General features: G+C 39.9%; 1 protein-coding gene across 1 annotated transcript in view; it reads right to left on the reverse strand.

The window, feature by feature from the left end:
- Positions 1 to 25117, reverse strand: part of ablim3 (actin binding LIM protein family, member 3) — a 323415-nt gene that overhangs the window by 154310 nt on the left and 143988 nt on the right. The window contains exon 3 of the mRNA XM_072263720.1: positions 15021 to 15204. Coding sequence (XP_072119821.1) covers positions 15021 to 15204 — 184 coding nt within the window. The remainder of the gene's footprint in view (positions 1 to 15020; positions 15205 to 25117) is intronic.

The following is a 25117-nucleotide window of genomic DNA, read 5'->3' on the forward strand; positions in this document are numbered from 1 at the left end:
GTAACAGTCAGGTTTCGTAAAGCGAGCGTTCGAAAAGCGGGGGACACCTGTATTGTCATTTAGAAATGCATGCATTAAAAAATGATAAAACCTTCCTCCAGAATGATATCACAGAAACACAGGAAAAACCAAGACTAAATCTGACAAAACCACATAATTATAACATATAGTTACAACAGTGCAAAGCAATACCATAACTTGATAAAGAGCAGACCATGGGCACAGTAAAAAAAAGTCTCATAGTCCCGATAGACTCATCATCCCACGCAGGCAGCAGAAGGGAGGTACTCTCCCTGCCATGAACCTCCAAGCGCCACCAACTCGCCGATGCAGCACCATTGGAAGCACCTGACTGCAGCAGACTCTGAGTCCGTCCGAAAACTTCAAGCCTCCAACACAGCCTCTCCGAGCACCATCCTCTGCCGAGTGCTTCGGCCCCGTCCCAGCCACTGAGCAACAAGCAAAGCTGAGGACTTGGGGCCTTCTTCTCCGGAGATTCTGGACCACACAGTAGCAGCAGCAGCGAAGCAGGCATTTCAGCAGTTTCACCAGATGTTTCTCCATGCTCTCACGTCTGTCTCCATCAAATCAGGATTGTGCACGGCACCCTACCAGACAAATAACAGATGCCACCACTGGAGTGGCTGCTGCGAGCTGCGTCATGCCGCCATCTCCCCACCTGGTGTCAGATTCCAACTTCTTAGCTTTTCATGATCTCCAAAGGTGCTGGATTAAAGTGATTCTGCAATTTTTTTTATCACCTCATCAAACGAAATATTTGTCTTGCAAGATGCCAGGATAATTTGGCAAAGTGGCATGGCTATCCTGCCATCTCCAGGATAAAATTGTTTTCTTGCACTCTGTTATGACTTCATTTTGAGTAATGACCCTCAAATTCAGCAACATTGCTTGTCCTGAAGAACAGCATTGTTGGAGAACAAAAGAGCTTAGTTCAGTAACATGAATACCCAAGTTCCCAATGTAGCCAAATTGGGTCTCAGCTTCCACCTTCTTTCATTTTCATTTCAATGATTCTAAGTCTTGTATCTTACAACTTCTGCACCTGCATCAGAACCAGAGCCCTATCACTTCAAAACATGCAGGTTAACTGCATTATAATTAATTGTGTGGCTTCGACTCACCTTAACACTACAAGCTTGTGGTTATTCAGGAATTCAATTATTTCAATATCTTACAGATTTAATTCTTTTCCACCAGTGCAATATACTTGCCCCTGTGTGTTCCTGTTCTGCAATGAAGTACCATGCAGAGTATGCAAAGTGGGAAACTTGGACAGCTCTAGCAGATATATTTGTTTTATTCAAAGATCTTCTCAGATGCACACAATGTAAATATAATCTATGTATCATTAAAAATATCAGTTACTGCCTATAATTACCACTCAGATTGATGTTTATTCACTTAATGTTGTTATTTTCTGGGAAACATTATTGTTTAAACACTCAATTCATGCAGGTTGTGTCAAGCTATACTTTGTTAGGAGTTTGAGGATATTTGGTATGGCACCAAGTGTTCTTGCAAGTTTCTATAGCTGCACAGTTGAGAGCATTCTGACTGATGTGGAGGCTGCAATGCACAGGATTGCAAGAGGCTTCGGAAAGTAATCGACTTTGCCAGCTCCGCTATGGTCAGCACCATCCCAACATCAAGCACATCTTCAGGAGGTGTTACCTCAAGAAGGCAACATCAATCATTAAGAAACCCTATTATCTGGGACATGCCCGCTTCTTGCTACTATCATAGGGAAGAGGTACAGAAGCCTGAAGACCTACAACCAACAATTTAAGAACAGCTTCTTCCCCTCTGTCCTCACATATCTGAAAGGTCCATGACCAGCACCACATTATTTTCTTTTTGCATTAATATTTATTTTGAAACATATTAATTTTATGTCCTTGCACTGTACTGCTGATCCAAAACAGTGATAAAACATGCTTCTAATTCTGGTTCTAACATCAGCCTTATAGCAAAGCACACCACAGTGCAAATGATATGGTTCTTGGAGCTATAACCTAAATTTATCCAAAATTCTGAGCAAATAATTAAAATGTTTGCAAGTTTTAGAAGACATGCCTTTATATTTAATTCTGCATGTTTATAAGACCATAAGATATCAAAGCAGATTTAGGCCATTCAGGCCACCAAGTCTGTTCAGCAATTCCATCATGGCTGATTTACTATCTCTCTCAGTGCCTTTCTTCTGCCTTCTTCCCGTAACCTTTGCACCCTTACTAATTAAGAACCTATCAACCTCCATTTTAAAGATACCCAATGACTTGGCCTCCAGAGCAGTCTGTAGCAATGAAATCCACAGATTCAATGAACTTTGGTTAAAAAAAATCACCCTTCATCTCTGTCCTAAAGAGATGTCCTTTTATTCTGAGGCTGTGCCCTCTGGTCTTAGACTCGTCCACTATAGGGACCATCCTCTGTACAACCACTCTATCTAGGTCTTTCAATATTCGATTGATTTCAATGAGATCACTCTCATTCTTCCAAACTCCAGTGAATACAGGCTCAGAGCCATCAAGCACTCATATGTTAACCTTGCCATTCCCAGGATCATTCTTGTGAACATCCTCTGGACCCTCTCCAATGCCAGCACATCCTTTAATAATAGGACCAAATCTGATCACAATACTCCAAATACATCTGGCTAATGAAGCGTAAAACTTCTGCATTACATCCTTGCCTTTATACTCAAGTCCTCTTGAAATGAATGCTAACATTGTATTTGCCTTCCTTACCACTGGCTCAATTTGCAAGTTTACATTGAGGGTATCCTGCACAAGGACTCCCAAGTCCCTTTGCACCTCTAAATTCAGAATTTTCTCCCCATTAAGAAAATAATCTATGCCTTTATTCTTTATTCTAAAGTACATGATTATAGACTACCCGGCACTGTATTCCATCTTCCACTTCTTTGCCTATTCCCTTTATCTGTCTACATCGTTCTGCAAACTCTCTGCTTTCTTAACACTCCCTACTCCTCCACATACCTTCGTATTGTCCTCAAACTTGGCCACAAAACCATCAATTCCATCTTCCAAATCAATGACATATAAAGTGAAAAGCAGCGAGCAGTCCCAACACCAACCATTGTGGAACACCACTAGTCACTGGTAGCAAACCAGAAAGGTCTCCTTTACTCCCAGTCTTTGCCTCTTGCCAGGCAGCCAATCTTTTATCCATGCTAATATTTTTCCTGTACGACACATGCTCTTATCTTGTTTAGCAGCCACAGGTGTGATAGGTTGTCAAGAAGAAGAAGAAAGCCCTTAAATCTGAGTGGAGCCATTGGGACGCTATCATGACAGCGTTTTTTTAGCAGGCTTTCTTATTTTTACGAGGCCAAGTTGCTAGCTCAACACTCGACCCAGCATGGATGGAAAGTGTGCAAGGGAGTCAGCTGGATTCGAACTCGGGAGCCTTCGCTCTGAAGTCCGGCGCTGATGCCACTAAGCCACCAGCCGGCTACAGGTTGTCAAAGGTCTTCTGAAAATCCAAGTAAACAACATCCACCAACTCTCTTTTGTTTGTCCTGTTTGTTACTTCCTCAAAGAATTCCAACAGATTTTCAGTCAAGATTTTCCCTTAAGGAAACCATGCTGACTTTGGTTTATTTTACCATGTGCCTCCAAATACTTCAAAAATCTTATCAATAAAATCCACTTCAACATCTTCCCAACCACAGAGGTCAGGTTAACTGGCCTAGTGTTTCCTTTCTTCTGCCTAGCTGTCAGGACGCAGAAGCAGGGAACCAATTGCAGACCAAGTTCTGTGCGCACTGCGATATGTATTGAGAAGCAAATCCAGAGGGGCAACAAAGTTGGCGTCAAAGTTCAGGCAGAGATCAAAATGTCCAGAGAAATACAAAAACCAGAATCAGCAAATAGGCAAAGTCAATACTCAGAAGGACAGAGTTCAGATATGAATGCTGGAAAGGCTCAGGAAAACTCACTGGCACAACCTGGCAAAACACAGGTGAAAACACAGGACTAAAATACACAAAGCAATAAACAGAGAGGCAGATGATAGGTGGAGCACAATGAGACACAGGTGGCAGGTAATAATAGGAAACCGGTGAGGGGTGGAGTAGTCAGTGATACAGTGGCAGGAGTAGAGCAGGGGTGGGGACAGGAGCACATGGGGCATGAAAACAAACAAGAGCACATGGCAATACAAAACCACAGACTAACGGCTAGGGGGAAACACACAAAAAAACAGAGTTCAGCTGGAGGTACTGACACCAACTCCATTCTTGAACTGTGGAGTGCAATTTGTAATTTCCTAGTCCTCCAGACCATTCCAGAATTTAGTGATTCTTGAAAGATCATTTCTGAGGTCTCCATATCCTCTTCAGCTAACTCTTTCAGAACCCTGATGTCTCACAGAGACAGGCCTTTCAGTCCATCTAGTCTGTGCCAAACCATTGATCTCCATAATCCCATCGACCTCCTCCAGGACCACAGCCCTCCATATACATCCCACTCATGTAGAGTACCTATCCAAATTTCTCTTAAGTGTTGCAATCAACCCCACATCCACCACATCCACTGGTGGCTCGTTCTACACTCTCGCCACCCACAGAGTGAAGAAGTTCTTCCTCGTGTTCCCTTTAAACATTTCACCTTGCACCCTTAACCCATGATCTCTAGTTGTAATTTCTCCTACTCTCACTGGAAAATGCCTGCTTGCAATTTACTAATCTATAACCCTCATAATTTTAATACCTGTATCAAATCTCCACTCAATCTTTTACGTTCTAAGGAATAAAGTCCTAATTTATTCACCCCTTCCCACTAACTTCGGTCCTAAAGTCTCCCTATACTCTTTCAAACTTGTTTACATCTTTCCTATAGGTAGGTGACCAAAACGGCACACAATACTTTAAATTAGGCCTCATCAATGTCTTATACAATTTCAATATAATATCCCAACTCCTCTGCTCAATACATTGATTTATGAAGGCCAATATGCCAAAAGTTCTCTCTATGAACTATCTACTTGTGAACTCCAATCTACGTGTGATGATATTTTCAATGAATTCTGGATCTGTATTTCCAAATCTCTCTGTTCTACATCACTCCTCAGTGCCCTATGCTCACTATTTAAGAGTTACCCTGACTGGTCCTCACAAAGTTCAACACTTCACACTCACCTGCACTAAATTCCATCTGCCATTTTTCAGCCCATTTTCCCTGCTGGTCCAGATCCAGTCTTTCTCACTGTTCATTACACACCCAGTCTTGGTGTCATCTGCAAATTTGCTGATCCAGTTTACCGCACTATTATCCAGATCATTGATATAGATGACAAACAACAATGGACTTGGCACCGATCCTTGCAGCACACGGCTAGTCACAGGCCTCCAATCAGAGAAGCAACTATCTACTATCACTGTCTGGCATCTTCCGTGAAGCCATTGACTAATCTAATTTACCACCTCATCTTGGATGCCAAGTGAATGAACCTTCTTGACCAATCTCCCACGTGGGACCTTCTCAAAGGCTTGCTAAAGTCCATGTAGATAACCTCCACAGCCTTGCCTTCATCAACTTTCCTGGTAACTTCCTTGAAAAACTCTGTAAGATTGTTTAGACCCGACCTACGTCACACAAAACTATCCTTGTTGACTATCCTTAATCAGTCCATGTCTATACAAGTACTTATATATGCAATCCCTTAGGATACCTTCTAATAGCTTTCCCATTACTGATATCAGACTCACCGGCCTATAATTTCCTGGCTCATTCCTAGAACCTTTCTTAAACAACAGAACAACGCTAGCTATCCTCCCATCCTCTGACACCTCACATGTGGTTGATAATGTTTTAAATATCTCTGCAAGGGTCCCTACAATTTCTGCACCAGCCCACAAGGTCAGAGGGAACACTTTGTCAGGCCATGGTGATTCACCTACCCTAATTTGCCTCAAGGCAGCAAACACCTCCTCCCTTGTAATCTATATATGGTCCTTGACCTCACTGTCGCTTTGCCTCACTTCTGTGTCTGTCTCTTGAGTAAATACAGATGTAAAAAACCCATTTAAGATCTCCCCATCTGTTTTGGCTCCCTGCATGGATTACCACTCTGATCTTCCCGAGAAGCAATTTTGTCACTTGCTATACTTTTGCTCTTATTAGATCTGGAGAACCCCTTAGGATTCTCCTTCACCTTGCCTGTTAGAGCAATCTCATGTTTTCTTTTAGCCATCATGATTTACTTCTGAAATGTTCTCTTGCAGCTCTTATACTCAATGTTCCTACCTGCCTATACCTGCTATGCAACTCCTATTTCTTAGCCAGAGCCTAAATACCTCTTGAAAACCCAGGTTGAATAACCCAGGTTATTCTTGCCTTCTATTCTAACAGGAACATACACACTGTACTCCCAAAATTTCACTTTTAAAGGCCTCCTACTTTCCAAGTACACCTTTGCCAAAAACAACCTGTCCCAATCTACACTTGCCAGATCTTTCCTGATATCATCAAAACTGGCCTTTCTCCAATATAGAATCAGACATATCCTTTTCCATAGTTACTTTTAAACTAATGGCACACCGATCACTATATGCAAAGCGTTGCCTTACACAAATTTCTGTCACTTACCCTGTCTCATACCCTAATAAGAGATCTGGCATTGCACTCTGTCTAGTTGGGACTTCTATGCACTGATTAAGGAAACTTACCTGAACACATTTGATGAACTCTTTCCCATCCAGCCCTTTGACAATATGGGAGTCCCGGTCCATATGTGGAAAGTTAAAATCACCTACTATCAAAACCTTATGTTGCTTGCAGCACTCTGTAATCTCTACAAATTTGCTCCTCTAAATCCGTTGGGTGGTCTATAATATAATCCCCATAAGGTGGCCATATCTTTCTCATTCCTCAGTTCCACCTATGGAGTCTCACAAGATGAGCTTTCCAGTCTGTCCTTTCTGAGCACTGCCATGCCATTTTCCCTGCCTAGTAATGCCACCCCTTCCACTCGATCACATCTAAAACAACAGATCCCTGGAACATTGCGTTGCCAGTCTTGCCCCTCCAGCAACCAAGTCTCACTAATGGCTACAATGTCATCATTAATGTGCTGATCTATGCTCTAAGCTCATCCACCTTCCCTACAGAAATCCTTGCATTGAAATATACGCAGCTTAGAACATTAGCCCCACCATGCTCAACCTTTGATTCCTGACTTTCTAAGTAGGCTTAAAAACGTCTGTCTCCATAACCTCTCCACTATCTGTTCTGGCACTCTGGTTCCCATCCTGCTGCAACTCTAGATTAACCGCCTCCCCCATGCAGCATTTGTAAAATCTTTCTGCTATGATATTAGTGCCCGTCCAGTTCAGGTGCAAACTGTCCCTCTGTACACATCCCACCTTTTCAAAAATCTGAAGCTCTCTCCTGTGATCTGCACCATCTCCTTAGTCACATGTTAAACTGTATGATCTGCCTATTTCTGGCCTCACTAGCACTTGGCACAGGTAACAATCCTGAGATCATAACCATGGAGGTCATGTCCTTTAACTTAGCACCTTACTTCCTGAATTCACTTTGCAGGACATCGTCACCCCTCCTACACGTGTCATTTTAACCAATGTGGACCATGACATCTCCCACTTAAGAATGCTGTGGACTCAATCCAAGATGTTCCTAATGCTCTGATATCTTGGATCGATGTCAGGGACATCAGGAGGCAACATACTTCACTCTTCACTTGGCCTTAGGTCACCTGGACAATACAGACACCCTTGTCAGGATGCTGCTTGTTGACTATAGCTCGGCGTTTAACACCATTATTCCTACAGACCTGATCAAAAGGCTACAGAACTTGAGCCTCTGTACCACCCTCTGCAATTGGATCGTCAACTTCCTAACCAAAAGACCAAAATCTGTGCAGATTGTCAGTAACATCTCTCCCTTGGTGAGAATCATTCAACACTGCTGCATCTCAGAGATATGTGCTTAGTCCACTGCTCTGCTCTCTCTACACCCATGACTGTGTGGTTAGGCATAGCTCAAATGCCATTTATAAATTTGCTGATGATACAAGCACTGTTGGCAGAATCTCAGATGCAGATAAGAGGGTGTACAAGAGTGAGACATACCAGCTAGTTGAGTGGTGTCACAGCAACAACCTTGCACTCAATGTCATTAAGACCAACAAGCTGATTGTGGACTTCAGAAAAGATAAGACAAAGAAACATGAACCAGTCCTCATAAAGGGACCAGCAGTGGAGACAGTGAGCAATTTCAAGTTCCTGGGTGTCAATATTTCTGTGAATCTGATCTGATCCCAATGTATCGATGCAGCTATAAAGAAGGCAAGACAGCAGTTATATTTCATTAGGAATTTGAGGAGCATTGGTTTGTCACCTAAGACACTCGAAAACATCTTCAGATGTATCACGGATAGCACTCTGAGAGGCTGCATCACTGTCTGGTATGGGGGGAGCGGGCTACTGCACAGGATCGTAAGAAGCTACTGAAGGGTGCAAACTTAATCAGCTCTATCATAGGTACTAGCCTCCATATTATCCAAGATATTTTCAAGGAGTGATGCCTCAGAAAGGTGGCGACCATTCTTAAGGACCTTCATCACCCAGTTCATGTCTTCTTCTCATTGGTACCATCAGGAAGGAACTACAGAAGCCTAGAGGCACACACATCAATTCAGGAACAGCTTCTTCCCTTTTGCCATCCAATTTCTAATTGGACATTAAATCCATGAACATTACCTCACTTATTTGTCTGTTTTTGTAATGTTTTTAATTTAACTATTCAATATACACAGATATACATTTTGCAATTTATTTATTTGTTAATTTATTTATATTTATTGCATTGTCCTGGTGCTGTTGAGTTGACAAATTTTAGGACATATACCGGTGATATTAAACCCAATTCTAATTCTGAAAATGTGCCAACCGCCCTGCTCGTTTCTTTTAAACTCTCTCTTTCTACACAATCCAATGTCTCCTTGGGAATTATGGTGTGCAAAACTGTGGCATCCATCTGTTCCAGGTGACTTATCTGCCTTCAGACCTTTTAGCTTCCCAACCATCTTCTCATTTGTAATAGCAACTATACTCACTTCTGCCCCAAAAAGCACTCTTGAATTTCTGGCATACTGTTGGTGTTTTCCATGGTGATGCAAAATACTTATATAGTTCAAAGACAAGAAAATCTGCAGATGCTAGAAATCTAAGCACCACACACAAACTGCTGGAGGATCACAGCAGGTCAGGCAGCATCTATGGGAAAGAGTAAACAGTTGACACTTCAGGCATTTTGCTCTTAAACATTGACTGTTTACTCTTTCCATGGATGCTGCCTGGCCTGCTGAGTTCCTCCAGCATTTTGTGTGTGTTGCTTGTATTTATTAAGTTCGTCTGCCATTTCCTTCTCCCCCATTACTACCTCTCCAGCATAATTTTCGAGCAGTCTGATAACCACACTTTTTATATATCTGAATAACTTTTTTGTCATTATTTAGCTTATCTACATATTTTATCATTTCTCTCCTTCAGGCTTTTCTTTTAGTTTCCTTCTGTTGCTTTTTAAAGGCTTCTCAACCCTCTAGCTTCTCATTAACTTTTGCTATACCTTCTCTTTGCTTTATGATATCTTTGATTTCTCTTGTCTGCCATGGTTGCCTCATCCTCCCTGTAGAATACATCTTCTACTTTGTTTTGTGCAGTATCTTTTCTGTACTTTCTAAATTGCCCCCAGAAACTCCAGCCATTAGTGTTCTGCTGTCATCCCTGCCAATACCCCCTTCCAATCAGCTTTGGTCAGCTCCTCTCTCACGCCACTGTAGTTGTTTTTAATTATGTCTATTCCATGGCATAAAGAAAATAACACTACCCTGATCAGATAGGAAACTAGCATTATATTTAGCATTAAACTATCCATCATTTCACTGACATCAGTAAGATTTTGCACACAATTTTATTCTCAGTACATCAGATAGTCTGGATTTTGTTTGCTGGTGACAGTGGCTACTGAGTTAGTTCAGAATTGAAAAGCATGACTGATGTCAAAATGCTATTTGAGGAATAATTGTCATCCACATGTGTTATCTATAATAAATGGCACAGATTTCATGCTTGGAATAATATTGCCTCACTCAATGTTATGTGACCAATGCTCTGACTGAGCAAAATCTGTTCCAGTGCGAACAGGTGCAGCTGTTGTTGCTGGTTCTTGTGTCTGACACAGGCAGACAGCTGCACAGGGGCCAGGAATCCAATCAAGACTACAACAAATTTCTGAAGAATATTGTGCCAGCTACTCTTCTGTGCAGTTATCCAATAAATCCTTTGACCTCACCATCAGATATCACTGCAGAAGCTTCTCTTGAAAAGTAACTGTAGAAAAGACACAATTTCTGCACTAAGTAACCTAAACCAATTCCATAAGTCTATTTCATAAAGTTTAGTTTAATCACAAATTCCTGACTTACATTACAGAAGCTTTTGCAATAAGCCAGTGAATATGTATTCTCCTAAATCAAGATGGAATAAATATGATTTGTGTAATACTTGCAGAAAGGATAACAGATAATCACGACCTAACACTTTACAAGGAGAATGAGGGGCTATTGTGAACATATTCCCAACAACTATAATATATTTTGGGACTTTCTGAGTGTAAAAGGTTCAGGTAGGGCAGAACTTGTTAGGTGCATTTAGGAGCGCTTCTTAGTTCAATATGCAGAGAGTCCAACAAGAGCAGGGGCTGTACTGGACCTGATGCTGGGTAATGAGCCTGAGCAGGTGACTGACCTTTCAGTGGGAGAGCAGTAAAAGAACAGTAATCACAACTCATTAAGTTTTAAGATAGTTATAGATAAGTATGGGCCTTGCTGGAGAGTATTAAATTGGAGTAGGGCAAATTATGAGAGCATTAGGTAGGATCTATGGAGTTTTCTTGGAACAGCTGCTTTTGGGAAAGTCCACATCCAACATGTGGAGAGTTGGTTTAAAGTTCAACTGCACAGAGTACAGAACAGGTATGTTCCAGTCAGAAAGAAGGACAAGGATAGTATGGTTAGAGAACCTTGGATGTTGAGAGAGATGATAATTTTAGTCAAGGAGACAAAGGGAAAGTATGTAAAGCTTAGGAAGCTAGATTCAAACAGAGCCCTTGAGGATTATAAGGAAGCCAGAAAAGAACTCAGGAAGGGAATAAGGAAAGCCGGGAGGGACCATGAAAAGTTCTTGATAAGTCGGGTTAAGGAGAATCCCTAGGCATTCTATACATACATCAAGAGCAAGATGATAACCTAAGGAGAGGATAGGACCACTCATCTATAAAGGGGGGAGCATTTGCTTGGATGCAGAGGATGCGGGTCAGGTCCTTCGTCAGTACTTTACATCATTATTTAGCAAGGAAAAGGACATGATGGATAGGGAGATCAGTGCCGAGCATATTAATATGCTTGGGCATTTCAAAGTAAAGAAGGAGGTGATGTTGAGTCTCCTAAAGAGCATTAAGGTTGATAGGTCTCCAGAATCTGATGGGATATACCACAGGTTATTGAAACAGGCAAGAGAAGAGACTGCAGGGGCCTTGACCAATACCTTTATGTTTTCTCTAGCCACAGGTGAGTTCCAGAGAAATGGCAAGTAACTAATACTGTTCCATTATTCAAGAAAAGAACAAGGGTTAATCCTGGAAAATATAGACTGCTAAGTCTCATGTCAGAGGTAGCGAAGTTACAAGAGAGAATTATTAGGGATAGAATTTATGAGCATTTGGAGAACCATGGTCTAATTAGGGACAACCATCTTGGCTTTGTGTAGGGCAGGTCATGTCTTACTAATTAGAATTTTTTGGCGAGGTGACGAGGGTGATACATGAAGGTAGAGATATGGATGTTGTTTATATGGAATGGTGTTTGACAAGGTCCCTCACGGAGGGTCATCCAGAAAATTAAGAATTGTGGGATCCATGATGAATTGGCCATTTGGATTCAGAACTGGCATGCTTGTAGAAGACATACTGCAGTAGTCAAAGGGACTTATTTTAGCTGGAGGCCTGTGATTAGTGTGTTCCGCAAGGATTTGTACTGGGACCTCTGTCATTTGGGATGTATATAAATTACCCAGATGAAAATGCAAATGTGTGAGTTAGTAGGTTTGGAAAGATTAGTGGTGTTATGTATAGCGTAGAAGACTAGTAAAGAATAGAGCAGGATATAGATCAGATGCAGATATGGGCAGAGAAATGGCAGATGGAGTTTAACCCAGACATATGTGAAGTCTTGTACCTTGGTAGGTCAAAAGTAAAGAGACAGTACACTGTTAAGGGCAAGATCCTTAATAGTGTTGATATACAGAGGGATCATGGAGTCCAGGTTCATAGCTCCCTAAATGTGGCTACACAGGTTGATAATGTGGTTAAGAATGTAAATGGCATGCTTGCCTTTATTGGTCGACGCACTGAATTCAAAAGTCAGGAAGTTATTTTTCAGCTTTATAAAGCACTGGTTAGGCCATATTTGGAGTACTACGTACAGTTTAAAGGGCTGATCTTCATTATAAGAAGGGTTTTAGAGAGGATATAGAAGAGGTTTACCTGGATGCTGCATGGATTAGAGGGCATGTGCGACGAAGAGAAGTTGGACAAAAGTGGGTTGTTTTCTCTGGAGCAGCAGAGTCTGAGACAAGATCTGATAGAGGTTTATAATATTATGAGAGGCATTGATAGAGTAGACAGCCAGTATCTTTTTCCCAGAGTTGAAATGTATAACACCAGAGGGTAAGGGAGATGTAAGGGGCAAGTTTTTTCACACAGAGTGGTGGGTTCCTGGAATGTGAAGAAAACACAACAGTGCCTGTATTTCTTTAGGAGTCTGCAGAGATTTGGCATGACATCTATAACTTTGACAGACTTCTATAAATATGTAGTGGAGAGTGCGTTGATTGGCTGCATTGTGGCCTGGTCTGGAAATGCCAATGCCTTTGAACAGAACATACAACAAAAAGTAGTGGATTTGGCCCAGTATATCATGAGTAAAGCCCTCTCAACCATTGAGCACATCTAAATGAAGCACTGTCATAGGAAAGCAGCATCTGTTATCAGAGATCCTCAAAACCAAGGCCATGTTAATTTCTCACTGCTGCTGTCATGTAGAAGGTACAAGGGCCTCAGGACTCACTCCACCAGGTTCAAGAACAGTTACTACCCACAACCATCAGGCTCTTGAACAAAGAGGATAACTACACTCACTTGCCTATCTATTGAGATGTTCCTACAATCAATGATCTCACTTTAAGGATTCTTTATCTTGGTATTTCATGTTCCCTTTATTGACTGCTATTTATTTATATTTGCATTTGCAGAGATTGTTGTCTTCTGTACTCTAGTTGATCTTTCATTGATCCTGTTATAGTTACTATTTTATAGGTTTGTTGAGTATGCCAACAGGAAAATGAATCTCAGGGTTATATGTACTTTGATAATAAAACTTACTTTGAACTTTAACGGGAGTTGTGGTAAAGGCAGATACATTATAGACTTTAAAGGGATATTTAGATCGCCACATGAATGTGAGGAAAATTGAAGTATATGGACATTGTGTAGGCAAAAGGCATTAGTTTAGTTGTCCATTTGATTACTAACTTAACTGGATCAGCACAACTCCGTGGATCAAAGGACCTGTTCTTGTACAGTTCTATGTTCAATATTTGATGTTCTAACTCAAACCTTATAGCTTTTGTGCTAAAATTAGAAATGCATCCACAGCAAAATGATAAGAGTAAGCAACAGCTGGGAAAGGAGATTTATTTAGAAGGAAATATCTGGAAGTAACTGAACTTATAAAGTACTGTAACATTTTAATTGTACATGGAATAATTTGGTGAAACAGCTCTCCACTCCAGGTGTGTATATAGGGCACATAATTCATGACATGACAGTTCTAAATGGTCAAATATCCAATGCATTTTTTGAATCAATGGACCATCATCTGTACCCACAGAACACAAAGCAACTTATAAATATGAGAAAAAAACTTCCAGAGGATGAAGTAGCATAGATGCTGCTTGACAAGGTGCTAAGAAAGAGTGCCACAATGTTAACGATGTAGAATCAGCAATGTGTTGTGCAGGGATATGATTATTTTTAGAACAGGGAACTTCAGCAACCGTTCTTTTGCCACCTTGTAAATAGCAGTATCCAGCTACTTGGGTAGTATGACAGAACGAGTAACTCACACTTTAGGTGTAGTAGGAATCTGCCTTAATTGAATGATCAACTAATTCACATATATAACTAGAAACCCAGCACTTAAATTAGGACCCTTGAGAAACTGATGCCTGTAAGTGTTTGAACTGTTGATATTTAATTATACTCAAAAAATATGGTAAGAGCACTCATAAATTACAAACAAGCATTTTTTTCATGTGCATCCCATCAGCATTATGGAAAATCTCTGGATAATCATTTTCTAGCTGCTCTTGCCAAGTTTGGAAGAGTATTCTATAGCAAATAGCTGCTGGAGAGCTGTCTTTTAGTAGCAGCTGTGCTTTGTGACTTCGGAGGCAGTAGTGGCGCTGGATTAAATGGAAATAAAGCATGAGAGGATGATAGTGATGGAGACAAGCAGTTACCCTGCTGCAAGACAAAATGAAGAACAAGAAACTAGGGTGCACACAAAGCCACCGAAGGTCACAAAGGCGTCATCAGCCAACATCAATCAGTTTGGTTCTACAATGGCCATCAGAGGATGTCCTATCTGTAGAGGAGAGCAGCACCCGACTTTACTGATAAAACTGAGCACTGCTGTCCTCTATTGATATGACATGAGCCTTTTCCACTGAGCTATGGACACCGTCACCAGGGCATTTCATTACATTCTCACAACACATTCGACCTAAATATTCACAGAGCCATAAATATTTAAAATTTGTTGCTAATGCTAAAATTATTTCACAACTTGAACCCTTAAATCACAATTTTCTAATTTGACTGATGCTATATTACCTGCAGGCTGTGCAGACAAAGCATCTTGGATGGAATGTCCTTCCCAGAGCTGAGATCACCTCTCCCCCGATGAACTCCTTACAACTGTCACAGCGTGTGCCATAGAGCCGTTGATAATCCAGCGTGCAAATATACTCTCCATTCTTGTAGAAGAAGTTTGCTTGGGCTAAGTCAGAGCCGCACACTGTAAAACAGACCAAATTATACTAGGCTGATAGAAAATGACACAAAGCGGATAATATTAGATTTTAATGAGAAGGAAATAATGATCACCTAGCAAATAGAATAGGCGATATATGGAAATTAGTAACCACTCCAGGGTCAAAGTCAGGAGAAGCCTTCACTCAATGATAATCTGACTAACAAAATGATTGAAAGTCTGTCTTATAATAAAGATTATGGCCAGAAGTATGTACTTAATCGCATGGATTTTATTGGTGCAACTTGGTTAAAATAGTGTTACCAACACAATTTCCGTTTGGTACAAAACAAATTTCTGCAGTCCTCTGCTCTGGAATTCAAAAGCCAGGCCACAATAACAAAGCAAGGATGCCTACAGGGCGAATTTATCAATATCAAAATGCCCTCATTTGCAAACTTTCTGAAAGGTTTAACAGTTGACTAGTTTTGTTTTCATGAATAGGCTCTAAAAACTACATTTGAAAACTTTAGTCTTTTTTATTTTGCTACAAGTAAGTTGATTGCAGCATTCTTGACACAATGGTTTTATATATATTTCTTATGAGATATTTTCAGTAACTTTGTATTCAGAGGCAATGGATTCATACAGTATTTAAAAGTGCTTATTTTTGTGACAAGGGTTTCAATAATCTTGCTGTTTCCATCAGGAAGAAGATATAGGAGCCTCAGGTCTCATACCACCAAGTTCAGGAACGGTTATTACCCCTCAACCATCAGGCTCTTGAACAAAAGTGGATAACTTCACTCAACTTCGCTTGCCCACCATAGAAATGTTCCCATAAACTATGAACTCACTCTCAAGGATTTTTCATCTTATGTTCTCAATATGTATTGCTTGCTTGCTTATTTGTTTGTTTGTTTATTTATTATTATTATTATTATTATTCTTTCTTTTTGTACCTTCACAGTTTGATGTCTTTTGCACACTGGTTGAATGCCCAAATGGTCCTTCATTAATTCTGTTATGGTTAAAATTCTATTCTGGATTTATTGAATATGCCTGCAAGAAAATGGATCACAGGGTTGTACATGATGACATATATAATAATAATTTACCTTGAACCTTGAATAAAACGATTTCCCTGACTTATGAAACACTGCCTACCCTCACATCTCAGAACTTGTGACCCTCCACTTTGTTCCCTTGCCCATGACTTTGCTGAGCCTGTAAACCACTGAGTTTCGGTTAGTTCCATACATGGTGGCACAAAAGAGTCCAAAGTCAAATCAGCATGTATTTGATGTCCTGATTTGCAGCTCTTGACATCTATCTCACCAGCCTTTCACCCATTTGGTGCAGTAACTGCAGCACCATGCAGAATGATAGAAAAGTTAAAAGTTAAAAATTAGGCACTAGAAGTCTGCACAAGGATCATTTTGTAGACTGGTTATGATGACATATATAAATGCATTTTTCACTGTTCAGTACCCAGCCTATGAAGGACACTTTTAAACAGTAATTATATACCCAGCAAATACATTTTATGGCCATTTTCATTTCCCATGATGTTGACGGTGCAGAATTGGGGAAGAGTAACATTACAGTTTTTGGGATCAACAGGGTAGATGCAGTGAGGTTGTTTTCCCAGGTCGAGGAATCTAAAACTACGAGTTATAATCTCAGAATAAGGACTGAAATAAGAGGCATCCTGATTGGCTTTCACTTCATTCCAGACAGAAACGGACATGTTTCAGGAGGTTAGGGGAACAATGTATATGGGGATAATGCAGGAAGATTGAGGTTGAAGATCAATCATGGTCTTAATAAATGGGGAGTAAATTTGAAATACCAGATAGCTTACTCTCACTCTTAATTCTTATGCCAATAAATTAGCAAAGCAAAAGTTAAGTTAAAAAATATTTTGCAAGTTTCACAGTTGCAATTCAGTCCCAAACAGATGAAAGAAAGGGGCACTGTGTGGTGGATGCAGTAGGTGAACATGGGTGGTATATCTAAGCTGTGCAGAAATGTTGCACCATATAATTTTATGGGTGATGTCCCACAGTGATGGTCGAGGCATCTGACCTACTGTATAGCACAGGGAACAAAGTCATAAAATCAATATAATGTAATTATTGGAGATAAAACATAGACTTGCAGCTCATACTGTAACCCTATCATAATCTTAAAGAGAAATATCTTTTAAAGAATGCCTTTACACCAGGGTTCCTATCCTGGGGTCCGTGTACTTGGATGGGAAAAAAACTTGTATCTTTATTTTCACTAATCTTTAACTGAAATTTAGCATTTTTCCTTCAGTTATGAATGTAGGCAACAAAGCACAGTGGTATTAGCGGTACCTGCGACCTTTTCACCAATAGAAATAACAGATAGTTTCATGTCATATTACAGCTGTTACAAATATCTCACAGTATCTTTTGCAGCATGCTCATCACTACTTTGTAATTATGGTAGCTATTAGACCCGCCACAAGATCAAACATAACTCCAGCCTTCCTGACTGCAGATGATCCCATCACTTAGCTGGCCTAACTATTGGGCGGCCCTGCACCTGGTAGACATTCAGCCAGCAAACAGTGAAGTATCGCACATTTGTGACCCAGACATCTACGTTGTTCTCCATTATTCCCTATCTACAATTGCTTTCTGATCAATGTGTGGGAGGGGGTGAGTTGTATTTTTGTTTGTTATTGTTGTTTGCAAAGCTGGACAGTTCAAATGAGAATTCCTAACTCTCTGTAAGGCCACGTGGCCTTTTGTAATACCACGTAACTCCATGTGCAACAATAGCTGAATTCCAGGAAGAATATGATGCCTGAGCTATTGCTGTAATCCTGTGTCTATCCAAATATCTAAAAGCCATTAAAAGTGTTAAAACTTTGGATAAATTGTAAAATCTGTCTTATTTTACTTAATTTGCATACAAATTTCTCGAGTATCTTACCTTTCTCTTAATTAACGTACATATTACTTATTTCTTTGCTGATTTCTCAAACAAATTACTTAAAAACTTAACATTGAGTTTCAACACTTGTAATCATTAAAACAGAAAATTGAAATTGTTTGGATGTTCAATGTGACATGCATGTTGCTTTGTCAAAGACCACCCCACAGTTCAATGTTATTATTCAAGCAAAGCAACAAAAGCCTTCACACTGATGTCTTTAAAAAGTACAATTTAGTTTAACTTGCCTGTATTTTAAATGTATAATCTTGTTACTTAATGCGTTAATAAAGAAGCACATAGATTACTGTGTTACAAATTTTTATTTTGTTAATATTTTGATAACTGTATTTCAATATAATTGGTTTCTTTTGTAATCCTATGTATTTTATTTTATATTTTTAATTACATTATTCTGAGAAGGGGTCCATAGGCTTCACAGGACTGTCAAAAGGGTCCATGGCATAAAGAAGGTTCAGAACCCCAGCCTTGCACTAATGGAAATCATTATTTTTAAGCCTGAAAGGTCAAGTATTTAACAATTTATCTTTTCTATGTCCGATACAATGCGAAGTCTTAAGTTAAAAAGACTGGAAGATAGGTAACAGAGAAGTTCATTCCTGCCTTCAAAATCACATGAGCTTGCCTTCAGTTGCAAGTAAGAAAGTTCATGCCCCATTTCTGAAGACTGAGAATGATGCTTTGGTGTAACAATGGAGAGAGTGCTGCCTCATCTCACACAATATGATAAACTGAAATCCAATACACTCTTTTAGAATGTCAAGACTGAGAGGTGGCGCCCAGAGCATTATCTGTAGTTTTGGTCTTGATACTTAAAGGATATACTTGCCACAGAGAAAGTGTCCTGAAATTTCAGACAATAACAGAGGGGTTGTATCTGTTGTTCCATCCAGTAAACGACAAACCATTTACTCAAGAGGAAGGAGGAGGGATAATTAAGGTTCAGGAAGCAAAAATCTTGAGAGATATAAGGTAGCCAGGAACATTAAGGTGACTAGAAGGGTACATGAGAAGGCCTTGCTGAACAGGATTAGACAACCCCAAGGCATTTTATGTGTACCGTAGAACAGGAGAATGTCTAGATCAGGGATAAAAGCAGAGTTGTGCCTGGAGTTGGAAGAGGTAGGAGAGGTCCTTAATGAATGTTTTACTTCAGTATTCACAAGTGAGAGGGACCTTGATGAATTTGCAGTCAACATAGAAGAGGTTAATGTGCTGGAACATGTCAAAGTTAAAAAAGAGGATGCACTAGAGCTTTTGAAATAAAAACATTAGGATAGATAAGTCCTCAGGGCCAGAATGGAAGAGATTGCTGAACCATTGATCTTTAAGTAATCACTGGCCACAAGAGTGGTACCAGAAGATTGGAGGTTGTCAAATGGTTTGATCAAGAAAGGAAATAAGGTAATACTGGGAATTACAGACCAGACACAAGGAAATCTGCAGATGCTGGAAATTCAAGCAGCACACATCAAAGTTGCTGGTGAATGCAGCAGGCCAGGCAGCATCTCTAGGAAGGGGTACAGTCGACGTTTCGGGCTGAGACCCTTCGTCAGGACTAACTGAAAGAAGAGCTAGTAAGAGATTTGAAAGTGGGAGGAGGAGTGGGAGATCCAAAATGATAGAAGAAGACAGGAGGGGCAGGGATGGAGCCAAGAGCTGGACAGGTGATTGGCAAAAGGGACATGAGAGGATCATGGGACAGGAGGCCTAGGGAGAAAGAAAAGGGGGAGGGGGGGAAAACCCAGAGGAGGGGCAAGGGGTATAGTGAGAGGGAGAAAAAGGAGAGAGAAAGAAAGAATATGTGTATACAAATAAATAACAGATGGGGTACGAGGGGGAGGTGGGGCATTAGCTGAAGTTTGAGAAGTCAATGTTCATGCCATCAGGTTGGAGTCTACCCAGACGGAATATAAGGTGTTGTTCCTCCAGCCTGAGTGTGGCTTCATCTTTACAGTAGAGGAGGCCGTGGATTACAGACCAGTGAGTCTTTCATTAGTTGTAGTTAAAATATTAAAGAGGATTCTTACAGAGATAGAATTTATGAACATTTGGAGAAGCATCATTTGAGTAAGGATAGACAGCAAGGTTTTGTAAGGGGCAGGTCATGCTTCATGAGTCTGATTGAAATTTATTTATTTATAAATGGCTTGGGAAAATAAGTAGAACGGTGGGTTTGTAGATGACATAAAGGCTGATAATGTTGTGGACAGTGCAGGTTTGCCATGGTTACAATGGGACATTGACAGGATGCAAAGCTGGGCTGAGGAGTACAGATAGAATTCAGTCTGGAGAACTGTGAAGTGAAGTTTGTAAGGTCAAACTTCTAGGCAGAGTACAAGATTAATGGCAGGATTCTTAGCAGTGTGGAGAAACGGAGGGATTTTGGCGTCCACATACATAGATCCCTCAAATTAGCAGCACAGTTTGATAGGGTGTTTAAGAAGGTCTATGATGTATTGGCCTCCATTAGTTGGTGGATTGAGCTCAAGAGCCACAAGGTAACGCTGCAGTTCTATGAAACTCTGGTTAGACCACAATTGTGTTCAGCTCTAGTTGCCTCATTATAGATAGGATGTAGAGGCTTTAGAGAGGTGCAGAGGAGATTTACTAGGATATTGTCTGGTAAGAGCATGTCTTATGAGGAAGGGTTGAGCAAGCTGCGGTTTTTCTCTTTGGAAAGGAGGAGGATGAGAGGAGACTTGACAGAGGTGTATAAGATGATAAGAGGCATAGTTAGAATGGGCAGCCAGTATCTTTTTTCCCAGAGCAGCAATGGCTAATGTGAGAGGACAAATTTTAATGTGATTAGAGGAAAGTATAGAGGGGATGTCAGAGGTAATATATTTTAACAGAGAGTGGTGGGTGCATAGAATTGCCAGGGATGGTGATAAAAGTGGATACGTTAGGGATATTTAAGAGATACTTAGAGAGACACATGGATGAAAGAAAAATGAAGGGCTATGTGGGAGGGAAGGGTTAGCTTGATCTTGGAGTGGGTTAAAAGATTGGCACAACATCATGGGCCAACGAGCCTGCACTGTACTGTACTGTTTTATGATTATACACTAATTATGCCTGAATCAACATAATTTAAAAGACAAATTTTGTTCATTGAGATATTGCTGGCTAAGGGAGGTTGCTGCACAGTGACTATCCTTTAAAAGTAATTTGTTAACTGTAGAGTGTTTTCAGATAACCTGAAGTTGTGAAGTGGCCAATTTATTTTGTTCTTTTCCTCCCTCTCCCCTTTGTTCTTTCTTTCCTTCTTTCATTCTTTATTCCCCTCATTCTCTGCAGCTATTGCTTAAAGTTTCAAATATAATGGATAGAGTGTTATGTGAGCAGAAACTCAGATTTTGTGAATTAAATCCAAAATAATTATTTAAAAAGATAAAGCAAAACAATTGTACATACAAAAGACTACCTAAGGCTACGTCCGCACTAGACCGGATAATTTTGAAAACGCCGGTTTCGCGTAAAAACGATAGGTGTCCACACCAGGCATTTAAAAAAATATCTCCATCCACATTAGAATGGATATTTGGGCGAATCTCCTCCTACTGAGCATGTGCAGTACACACAGAAAACAAGCGAAGAGGAAACGGCGTACTTGGCGAAAAACCAGAAATTTAGAAAAACATTGAAGGTCCAAGTATTTTAAAATCTGAAGTTCATAATGCAATAAATAAGATGAAGAAAGGAAAGGCAGCAGGTCCTGATGAATTAGTAATAGAACAAATTATTGCCCTTGAAGATTATGGAATTGAAAAACTTACTGATTTAATCAATGACATTTATGAGACTGGAATAATACCAGAAGAGATGAAAAAATCCGTATTTATCACTCTTCCTAAGAAACCAGGAGCAATAGAATGTGAACTACACAGTACCATAAGTTTAATGAGTCATATCACCAAGATACTTCTAAGAATTTTGATGACAAGAGCTAAAAGCAAGATACAAGCTGAAATAGGCAAAGAACAATGTGGTTTTGTGAAAGATAAAGGTACAAGAAACACAATATTGATGTTAAGGATACTATAAGAAAGAGCTATTCAAGTGCAAAAAGGTTTGTTTGCTTGTTTTATCGACTACACAAAAGCATTTGATAAAGTGAAGCACAATAAGGTATTTTAAATATTACAGAATACTCTAGATCTAGATTCAAAAGACCTCTGCCTAATCAGAAATCTGTACTGGGAACAAACTGCCGCTGTAAGACTAGATGGAGAAGTGAGTCAGTTTATGAAAATCAAGAGAGTCTTTAGACAAGGGAGTGTTTTCTCCCCTGATTTATTTAATGTGTATAGTGAAACAATATTACAAAACATAAAAGACATCTTGGGAATCAAAGTTGGCGGTGAAAAGATCAACAATTTCAGCTATGCAGATGACACTGTGTTAATTGCAAGTACGGAGGAAGAACTACAAAACTTAATTGATATAATTGTTGAACAAAGTGCAAAAATGGGTCTATCTATCAAATGCAAAAAGACAGAATGTATGGTCGTATCCAAAAAGAAGGAGAATGCTATCTGCAGGCTGAGAATAAATGGGGAAGACATAAAACAAGTACAGAACTTTTGCTACTTAGGAAGCTGGGTGACATCAGATGGCAGGTGCGACTTGGACATCAAAAGAAGAATAGGGATGGCAAAAGACACCTTTACGAGAATGAAGGGTATACTGACCAATACTAAACTAGGCATGACAACCCGCCTCAGAGTACTGAAATGTTATGTTTATCCAGTTATGTCATATGGCTCAGAATGTTGGACAATATCTAGTAAAATGAGGAAACCAATTGTAATAGCAGAGATATGGTTTTTGAGGAGGATGCAAAGAATATCATGGATGAAACGAATATCTAACGAGGATGCCATGAACAGAGCAAACATAAAAAGAGGAATAATGTATGAGATCATGAAAAGGCAACGTAAATTCATTGGACATGTGATTAGGACAGAGGAGTTAGAATGCATGGTAAATATGGGAAAGATTGAAGGGAAGAAAGCAAGAGGAAGACAAAGACAAATGATGATGGAGACAGCAGCCAGAGAACTGGAAATGAATACCAATGAATTGATCCACTTGACCCGAAACAGGAGTGTGTGGGCCATGGCAGTCAAAGCTCAAACTGGGCATGGCATTTTTATGATGATGATGATGATGTTGATGATACTTGGTGCGCGTTTGTCCAGTTACAGATTAGAAAAACTTAAAAGGACTTGCTGTTGGCTCTCATGCAGGAGGACTTAAAACTAAAAAAACAAATTCTGGAGCGTATGGAGGCAACTGACGGGGAGCTCACGGACAGTTTGACCTGGCTGACGACGAACATTGAAAAACTGACTAACTCTGTTGCATTAATAAAGCACCTTGTTAAATGTATAAAACATGCCTGCATCAGTGTTATCTTCTATTTCCATACAAGGTTACATTCGGCAGTTACACATCTATTGTCAGAGAAGTACTTGCATAAATAGGTAAGCCACCTTCATACAAGCAAGGACAGAAAACAGGGCAAAGTGAGTATGGTTATTTATTCAGTAAGCTATGGGTCAAAGTATTTGGTGAGTACATTTCTAACTCTTCTGGCTTCAGTCTCGTTGCTGTCTGTTCTGAAATTGTTAGGTTGTGTGGGGGAGTTGTGTTCAAGAAAACAATGAAATGCCGCGCTGCTGCCATCTGTTCCAGCGTGTCATGAGAGCGTTTTTAAAAATATCCGTTTACCCCGTCCACACTGCTCTGCACAATCAGTGTTTTCAAATTTACACACTCTGGAGGACGTTTCAGAAAAACTCTGTTTTCGGGGGAGGAAAACGCTGTTTCAGTGTGGACAGAGGATCAAATTGAAGAGAAAAAGCTCCGGTTATGGATTTATCCGGTCTAGTGTGGACGTAGCCTAAGTCATCACTGGTTTTGTAACACTTCCAGACATTGGGAAGTCAATTCAACCAACTGTGTTAACATCATTATTCAATATGATAATCAACTAATTATTTCACCTTGAATCTCTTGCAATGAGAGTAGTGTGTACCCATTGAAAATTAACAGTAAAAGGGAAAGCAGAGTTTACTTTGCTGTGATAAATTTATTTACCTCTAGTGGAAGCATGCCAGAGTCTCTCAACTATATTTAGTATCTACTTATTTATTAATTAAGCAGTAGTACTGCTGTATTGCACATGTTATTATATGGTACACTAGGATCTGTAAAGTAAAATTATGAACCTGAGACCATCCAGAAGAGAATGTAATCTCTCTCACTTAAACTGTCAATTCAGATAGATGAAGTGAAGTCTTTGCTAGTGTCTTATTCAAAAAAGGTGATAGCTTCACTCATCAGCTTTCAAATATAACTCAGTGAAAATGAATTTCTTGAAGCAATCAAGGTGCTTTGTGGTTATCAAAAGCAAGATAGTCCTCAAAGGCAGGAAATAAAGAGTTCTGTATGACTCAGGATTTAGGAGCTGAAGACACAATGCAGTTGCTGGAACAGCATTATTAAATAATAACTTTTTGCTGTGCCAATATTTTTCATTAAGCCATCTAACGGGACTTATTTCTATTGAATGTCATGATGCCATCAATGCAAGCACTGAGAATGGCAGTTGTCCTTATTTTTCATTCTGTCTTCTCTGAAAATAATTTCTTACTGCAAGATTCTATGTTCAATAGCTGCATCCATTGTGAATTCTGTTTTTTTTTAAAATCCTGCTTGAATTAGATTTCCATTCAGTATTGGAAATCTCACAGTTATTATACACTCAGGCTTCAATGCAGATCTGTCCTTGTATTGCAGAGATAGAAGTACTGTCGTGAGGATTAAATGCTAAAAGACAGTTATGCCCTGTCAAATAGGTTTAAAAGGGTGACACTGTTGCATATATGATATCTCATGTAACATCCAACAGGATGGAGGATGTTGCCTCCAGCAACAGGAGGAAGTTCAGTACAGCAGTGAA

This window comes from Mobula birostris, chromosome 7 (genome assembly GCF_030028105.1).
Source record: "Mobula birostris isolate sMobBir1 chromosome 7, sMobBir1.hap1, whole genome shotgun sequence".
NCBI classification, from domain to species: Eukaryota; Metazoa; Chordata; class Chondrichthyes; order Myliobatiformes; family Myliobatidae; genus Mobula; species Mobula birostris.